General features: G+C 54.4%; 1 protein-coding gene across 1 annotated transcript; it reads right to left on the reverse strand.

Moving 5' to 3' along the window:
* Positions 1–3912: 3912 nt before the first annotated feature.
* Positions 3913–8115, reverse strand: ADRA2B (adrenoceptor alpha 2B). Its single transcript, XM_054017924.1, has one exon. The coding sequence runs from the start codon at positions 7772–7774 to the stop codon at positions 6461–6463; it is 1314 nt and encodes a 437-aa protein (XP_053873899.1). The 5' UTR covers positions 7775–8115; the 3' UTR covers positions 3913–6460.
* Between the last annotated feature and the right edge of the window lie 453 nt (positions 8116–8568).

The following is an 8568-nucleotide window of genomic DNA, read 5'->3' on the forward strand; positions in this document are numbered from 1 at the left end:
GAAGCTGCTGGAGGCTGGGAGCAGCAATTCCCAGGGTGCTTCCCTGCTGAAGGAGTGCTCTGCCTGCCAGGCTCCAGGAGTTAACTCCTCCTAGGAAAGCCTGCAGCCGGGACCGGCTCCCTAGAGCAGGCAATGGGATGGGTGTCAGTCTGCAGAGCTATCAGTTGCAGAGTATCCTTTGGGTTGACTCTGTGACCTTCGCCCCTGTCCCGGCTGGGTCAGTTTTTGCTAGGTGGATAGCCAGGTGGAGTGGCCACTCCCTGACCTGAGTGGGCGGGGCCTTCAGTTGCGTCCCTGGGCTCCGCCCACTAATCCCAGTCATCCAACAGGCTGGCGTCTTTCCAAGCACTGAATTCTCCCAGGGCAATGTTGCGTGCCAGGGGATGGAGTTCACGTCCTCGTTAGAGCAAACTGGAAAGGGTTTCAAACGCAAGGGAACGCCTCCCGATGGCGTGGTAGCACCTTTGGAAATTAAATGGTCTGTTTCCGCTTCAACCGAGCAGGACCGAGAGGGCACATTTTTGGATTTTCCCACACTTTCCCCCTTTCGACCTCAGGGAAAGGAAAAATGAAAAAAACCCAGGCCCTTCCGCGAGTAGCAAAAACTGGAAAATTTCAAACTGTACCAATGTGTTGCACATCATCCCAAAAGGCAGTTTTCATCTAAAAAAACTTTCGCCTTGTCCTGATGATAATGTATGTTCATGTGACGGGCTGTGGGCGAATTTGACCTCCGGTAAGGCCAACTCGATGGGCGGTCAGGAATTTGTGGACCTAATGGTTTTTCATCCCTATCCCCCAGGAATAGCACACTGGTCACGGACGGCTCCAGGCACCAGCGAAGGAAGCAAGTGCTTGGGGCGGCCAATGGGAAGGGGCGGCACGTCCGGGTCTTCAGCGGCAATTCAGCAGCGGGTCCCTCAGTCCCTCTCGGAGCGAAGGACTCACCACCGAATTGCCACCGAAGAATGAAGCGGCACGGTAGAGCTGCCGCCGATCGTGGCTTTATCTCTTTTTTTTTTTTTGCTTTGCCCCTTGGGGCGGCAAAAAAGCTGGAGTCGGCCCTGACACTGGTCATGGCATTCAGGTGGGAAGGGGGTAGGCCCTGAGGTGAGCCCCTTGCTCCCAAACTATTTGGGCTGTGAATCCCTCCTTTTTGGAACTGGTCCTCTTTGTATAAATAATGACATAGTCACTGGGGCAGAGAGAAACTGTGTCCATAGCCCAGTGGTTAGGGCAGGAACCCAGTGGGAGTCCCAGGTTCAAGTCCCTGCCCTGAACCTGGCTATTCTGGGATGGGTCTCGCTCTCCTGCCCAGATCTAGTTATTACATGACAACCATAGTGCAAGCCCTGACAGCATGTCATGACCACAACATGCAGAGGACATGCACTGAGTGAAGCTCCATCGATTTTACTTGAGTTAATCCTAATTTGCAATTTAAGTTAAAGGAAAATCAGGCCCATGCTAAACAAGACTCGAGGACCCAGGAGAAGAGTTCAAGCCAGGGACAGTGTGACGGCCAAAGAGAAGGGAGGGCTGGCAGCAGGCGAGCCAGAGGGCTCATGATGGACGCAGTCAGGAGCCTGTGTCAGGCAGGAACGGGCAGCCAAGGGTGCTCGGTGGATGAGGACCAGGGACTATTCAACAGCTGGGTGATAGAAGGTGCGAGAGGCATCCGGAGCAGGATGGGAGGCACAGTGACGGCCTTACAGGCCCACTCATTGTCTGTTACCTTGTCAGCAAGAACGTCTTCTCAGCGGCTGGGCGCGCGGAAGACAGATACGCGCTCGCTCTGCTCAACCTAGCACCGTGAAAATAGTGTGGCTGCAGCCGTCTGGGCAGCGGTGTGGGCTAGCCACCCCGGTACAAACCGCGTGACCGCGTGGGTACGGACTTAGAGAACTAGCCCATGCCAGCATGGCAATGCTGCTAGCATGACTCTGTCTCCCTGTGCCGGAAAGCACGCTCCCAACTGTTGTTAGACATACCCTGTGTCCCACCACCATAAAACACAATATGGCCACATTCAGAACCAGACCATCAATGACTTCAGCAGCAAAGGGGCACGCACAGACCATAGGGATGGGAGGCAGTGTGGGCTAATGCATAGGGACTTAGGGCATCAGATTTGTTCCAGTCTGTGCCACTGATTTAGGGCAAATCTCCATCTCTCTGTGCTGGCATTTCCCCTCCATCCAGTTTAGACTGGAAGCTCTTCCGGGCAAGGGCTGTCTTCCAGTCTGTGTGAACACAGCACATAGAGGGGCTAACCCGGTTGAAGCCTCTGTGCCCTACTACAACAAGGTCAGGCGTACATGGCATTAGGTAGTCTATGGGTTTGTGTGCAGGACCAGGGGCTGATATTGTACATGGGCCAGGTGGCGCCTTGGAGCGGATTATTTTTTGTTTATTTTTTATTTTTTCCATGCGATTCCATAAATAACTTTATCTTGGCCTTCCAAAAAAACATTTTGTTCTATTCCTCGCCGTGAACATTCTTCTCATCCGGCCTTGCTGCCCGCTTCCCATGTTGGGTCGCAGAGTCGTTTATCAAGCAGCCAAAATGTGTTGGCGGAGCTTTCAATAAATAAATCAGCCCCGGGAAAAAGGTCACGCGCGTGGTGCTCGGGGGGAAGGTTTGGGGTTTATAGCCCATCACGGACCTGGAGCCTCCGAATCATTTACAGTGGGAACTCAGGAGCATTTCTAGACTGTATGTAGCTGGATTAGTAACAGAGTCGGTCCACTAGAGATGTAGTTTGAGTTAATTTGACTTCGACCTTTATTTAAAAAAAGAACCCAAGGTTGCTGTTTGACACCCCTGTCCCTTGGCTGATTTCAATGGAGGCGCTTTAGATTTGCAGGTGTGTTAGGGGCACAGGGGAGAGTTTGGGGTCACCCTTAGGAGCGCAGGAAAATGGGGCCCTCAGAGGAGACCCCCCTGCAAGAGATATCCAAGCCCAGCTCTGGCGAAGAGGTTCGCTTGGCCTCCTGCTCCAGTCCTGCGGCCCCAAGGGTAGGGTTTGCTGGAGAGTTGTTTCCTTCCCAGCTCCAACTGCCAGAGCAGAGAGAATGAGTCATCAGCTTTGCGGCGGCTCCAGAACGCACTGCTCGGGCCCTGGTGATTAGCCCTGGATCTCCCTGGTGCCAGCACAGACCACATGACCACAGAGCCCCTCTCCCATCTGGGATCTAGCCAGCCCCTCTCTTGCCAAGCCTGGGGAAAGCGTGTGAACTCCCCAGCGCTGGCAAGCGTGGTGGGGAGCTAGAACCCCCGCCAGTACCTTGTGTAGCCCTATCACCGAGCCCCCTATTGATCGCCCTAGATGGCAATGCTGCAAAGGGCAGAGTCCTGGCAGCCCATGAAGCCCATGCCATGTCCCTCAAGCTGACCTAGGCTTGAATGCCCCAGCTGAGAGGGTGAAGTCAATAGCAAAACAGGGTCAGGATTTCACCCCCTTAATTGCACATTCTTAAAGGGCTTAAAAAAACATGTCTGGTTTTGAGGAGCAGCCTGGAACTGTGCCCAGGGTTGGCAGCCGGGACTCCTGGGTTCTGTTCTAAAATATCTGCTCTAGTTCAATCACAAGTCATGTGGCATGATACAGGCACCCCTGGGCAAGAGCCTCTGGCCTGGGTTATGCGGGAGATCAGAGTGGCTGATCATAATCGTCCCTCCTCCTGGCCTTAACATCTATGAATCTATCCCCAGCTCTGCCGCTGACTCACTGGGTGACCATGGGCAAGTCATACGGTCTCTTTGTGCCTCAGTTTTCCCAGCTGCAGAATGGGGCTCCTGATACCTAATTACGCCCCATGTCCCGTCTCGAGGTTATTGCTACACAGTCAATAGCTGGAGAGTGCTAAGCGTTATTATGGCCCTCAGACAGTACACACACTCGCTTATTACAAAATATCTTTTATTGTTAAAATATCTCAAGACTTTTCATCAACATCATTCCACACACACTACAGCGGGAAAAAACACAACTCCTGCCATTCACGGGGATATGGTTACGGGGCACAGAGACTCACAGCAGCTCCAAAGAGAGCCCACGCCCACCATAACCCACCCCATGTTGCAATGCCACATGCAGCCAGAGGCAAAACACAGGCAGCCCAAGTGGCATGCGTCATCCCACTGCCCCTGCAGGTGACAGGTTCGGAGACAGCAAACCTCCTCCTCACTTCCACTGGATGTTATAGGTTCTCCTCAACTCTCTTCCGTGTACAGGGTCAGGGGCAAAAATCCACCCCCGCTATTTTTCATCTCTCCACAGACTGCTTGGAAAGCGGGGAGAACGCTGCATTTCAATGTGGAGTCCATAAGTGGTAACAAGATACTTTAAAATCAGCACTGGCTAATTGTAATTTCAATAACCAATTGGAGCCAGAATGGTCCACACTGAAAGAGCACAGGACTGGCAGTCAGGATGCCTGGGTTTTTTTCCCACTAGTCAGGCCACTGGACTGGGAATCAGGACGCCTGGGTTCTTTTCTCATCTCTGACACCCACTTGGTGTCTGAACCATAGGCAAGTTACTTCCTCCCCTGAGAATCAGTTTTGCCCCCTGTAAAATGAGGCTCACTCAGGCTTGTAAAGTGCTTAGAGTTCTACGGATTTAAAAAGCTCCGTGCAAGTGTCAACTCTTACTGGTTCTGGATCCCACTTTTGCAGAGTTCCAGGCAGCTGACACTGTACCCAGAGTTTGTATGGGTGACAGAGAGACCCGGGAAAGGAGATCCCATCCCTGCTGTGAGGGGGTGGTATGATCTTATTAAACACGGGTCTAAGGGGGAAATGACACAAAGCTCCCACAATGGCCAAGGAGTGAGAACCAGAAAGATGTCTCCTGCTCATAGCTCCCATTCTGATGTGCAAAATTAGGCTGTTGTGTCATTTTTAAAAGAACGATTCAGGCTTAGAAACACCGTATCAAAGCTACTAACACATCCTTGATTAACCACCTTCTCTTTCCCACTTGCATTCATACCATAGATGCTTTGATTGAATGTTTTTGTTCCTTGCAAACAGATACTATTTGCTTTGGAGAGCTCATATGTGTTTGGGGGAGGGGGGGAAGAGACAAACATCAGAGAGACAAACTGCTGAAGGAGCTACAGATCCTAGAGGAAATGACAGAAGCTATCAAGCAAATTAGAGTCCTAGAAGACTCGGCATCCTGGAGAATGGGGCCAGATTCTGTCTGTTTCCAGGATCTGTGAGCGACTTTGACCGCATGCTTTGTTCTGAATTCCGTAGAAAGGTGACGGACTGGGGTAGATACAGGGAAGGGGGGGTGTACATTGTATGGGCTGAGCAAAAAGAAAGGAGGAAAAAAGAAAGAATTCTTCTTTTCATAAAAAAAAAGGAACCAAGGAAGGAAAATCCTCACGCCCAAACTCTCCTCTCGGTCCCAAGTGCGTCAATCCTATAAAAACCCTTGTGTCCATACCAGCTTGTCCCTCCCCAAGTTCCCCCGCTTGCTAGCAGCTCCACTAGTGGGAGCCCTGGCGTAGACACTGCACCTGCCACCACTGACCTTTTAACCCCATGCTCACAGGAGGTCATGCTGACATGGTGTTAAAAGCACAGGCTGTCACGGGAGCCTTGTCCGCACTAGGGCCCCCACACTGGGAACTGTCACCCAGAAATCCTATGGTATGGGTTCTCAATCTGGGGTTGACAACCACCCCACCATCCCCATGCTGCTAAATGGGAGAGACATGTCTGAGCTAGATCCCAGCTCCATTGGAGAAGGGTTCCATGGGGGTCCCAGTATGAAGGACTCGGTGAACCCTGGCCCTGTGATTTAGCGAGAATTACCCCCAGTGAAGCCGAGAGCAGAATCTGGCCCACAGACTGAAACCTTTACTGCATTAAACCTCCATAATCACATGAGCTCTGTACATGTTTGTGACCCACCACACAGCTGGCATAAAAGGGCACAATGCAGCTGTGACCAGCATCAAATTTGGCCCTTGCCTTCCTAAGCAGAGAGAAAGTGTGGCCCGGGGCAGATTTCTTTCTGAGTCTCACCACACCAACCTCCAATGGGAGACAGAAAGAAGGAAGAGAGACTGGCAGGAGACTCTCTTGTAGTTACCTGGAAGGCAGGTCACACATACTCTCCTCTGCAGAGTTGGTGGGAAGAGAGTTTTTCTCATCCCACCCATATGAATGGCATGCACATTAAAGGCTCCCCAGCTTGGTAGAAAATACATTGGCAAACGGGCCGGGGTTTTAACTCATTTGCAGGAAATATAAAAAGGCTGATCCAAAACAGTCTTTAAAACAGTCTTTTGTATCCACTGCCCATCCCCACTCTTTGCAAACACAAAAGCTGATGAATAAATAGACATGTTTTAAATAGCGTCGGTGGAATGTTGCCACTATTCCCCGCCCACCCTCACCTCCACACCTCAACCTACAGTCTCCCACCTCCCCTCTGCTCTCTCACCAGGCAGTCTGAGTCCCCTGCCTGCAGAGGATCTTGCGGAAGGCCTTGCGGAAGTCCTGATTGAAGATGGTGTAGATCACAGGGTTCAAGGAGCTGTTGCAGTAGCCAATCCAGAAGAAGAACTGGAACACGCTGTTGGGGACCTTGCAGAGTTCTGGGCAGATGGCCCCCAGGCTATAGAGAAAGAAGAAAGGGAACCAGCAGAGGACAAAGACCCCGATTACCACAGCTAGGACAAAGGTGAACCTCTTCTCCCGGTTGAGGTGGGTCTTCCTCTTCCAAGGGTTGGCACTCAGGGTCTTCACCCTCCTCACCAGCAGCACCTCCCCCTTGGCAGTGGCCAGGGTCTCCATGCCCTTGACAGAGCTCTGGGGGTGCCCGTTGCGCTGCTTGAGGCTGCAGTGTGGGGAGCGCTCCAGCGGACTGGAGCCAGAAGACTCTTTCTTCTCCGATTGGGGCTGGCAAGGGTTAGTGGCAGATGGCGGCAGCTGCTGCTGCTCCTCCTCCAGGCTCAGGAGAGACGTCCTGTGGGCAGGGAGCGTAGGGGTCGCCGGCTGGTCACTATCCTCATTGGGCACCTGATGCCCATTGGGTTCCCTTTCACTCAGCTGCTGGGGAGAGGTCTCAGAGGTCGGGCCAGTGATTTTCTTAGATGTCCCCTTCTTCTCAGCCTTGGACTTCTTGCCCCTGGAGCCTTGCCGGGTCCGGTGCTTTGCTATAAAGTAAATCCGCAGGTAGACCAGGATCATGATGATGCAGGGGGCAAAGAAGGAGCCGATGCTGGAGGAGAGGATGTACCACGCCTCCTCGTTGAGTTTGCACTGTGGCCTGCCATCCTGGCTGTCCTTCTTGTTCCCCTTGTAGATGAGGGGAGGCAGGGAAATGAAGGCCGCGATCATCCACACAATGAGGATGATGCCCTTGATCCTCTTGGGGGTCCTCTTGGAGTTGTACTCGATGGCCTGGCTGACGGACCAGTACCGGTCCAGGCTGATGGCGCAGAGATGCACGATGGAGGAGGTGCAGAAGAGAACGTCCAAGGCCAGGTAGATCTCGCACCAGGTCTTCCGGAAGTGCCAGTAGCCCATCAGCTCATTGGCGAGGGAAAAGGGGATGATGAGGGTGGCCACCAGGATGTCGGCCGCTGCCAGGGACACCAGGAAGAGGTTCTGGGGGGCCTTGAGGGACCGGCTGGTGAGCACGGCGATGATCACCAGCACGTTGCCGAAGATGGTGAAGAGGATGAGGAAGGTGATGATGGCAGCGATGGCCGCGGTGGCTTGGACCGAGTAGCCCTCAGGGCTGTCCATGGCTTGGGGCCCCCAAATGAGGCTGCGGGGGGGGGCTTCTAAAGAGCAAATCCGAGAGGGGTGGGGAGCGCCCCGCTCGCCTCGCGCTCCGGGCTCGGTTGCAGCCTCGGCTCCCCGCGCTCAGAAGCCCCCATCGGGGCCGGGGCGCATCAGCGCGGGAGCCCCCAGGCTGCGCGCTCCCTCGCCGGCTGCGCTCCCTGGCGCGCAAGAAGTTTGCCCAAGTCTCGCCCGCCGGCCCCTGCGCCTGCCCGGGCTGCGGGACGAGTCGGGAGCCGCCTCCGCCGCTTTTGAAGGCAGCCGCGGCAGGGGCTGTGTGGTCGTTCCCCCATCCCCGGCGTGTGATGTCAGGCAGCTCCGCGCCATCCCCTTGGCAGGCACCGGCAGCGGGGCGAGGAGGGAGGAGACAAGGGCTGGGGCGGGGAGAAGGCGGGGGGAGGAGGGAAGCAGCCGCCGCTTTGCAGAGCAGCCAGAGCCACCTACCTCGCTGCAAGTCGGTGCCCTGGGGGCTCGGCCTCCCCCAGCCCTCTGGCTGCTCCACAAGGGGCTCCGGGGGCGGGGAGATCCTCCCGTTTCCACGCATGGCACGGCACACGTCCCCCTTTAGTCCCCACTAGGGCTCAGGCTCAGAGACCAGGGGGTCGGGGCAGGGAAAAAGGGGCCCTGCTGCAAAGTTTGAGGACAACCCGGCCAAGCGTTTTTGAGCCATATGAGCGGTAAAGCCACCACCCTGGGTGGACCCCCAGGGACTTTCCTCTGCCTCAGCTTCCCCTTGAAACTCACTGGCCTTGGAAAGG

The sequence above is a fragment of the Malaclemys terrapin genome, chromosome 2 (genome assembly GCF_027887155.1).
Source record: "Malaclemys terrapin pileata isolate rMalTer1 chromosome 2, rMalTer1.hap1, whole genome shotgun sequence".
Classification (NCBI taxonomy): Eukaryota; Metazoa; Chordata; order Testudines; family Emydidae; genus Malaclemys; species Malaclemys terrapin.

Bases quoted from the DNA above. Each gene is read 5' to 3' on its own strand.
- ADRA2B (XM_054017924.1), bottom strand. From the start codon at position 7,774: ATGGACAGCCCTGAGGGCTACTCGGTCCAAGCCACCGCGGCCATCGCT.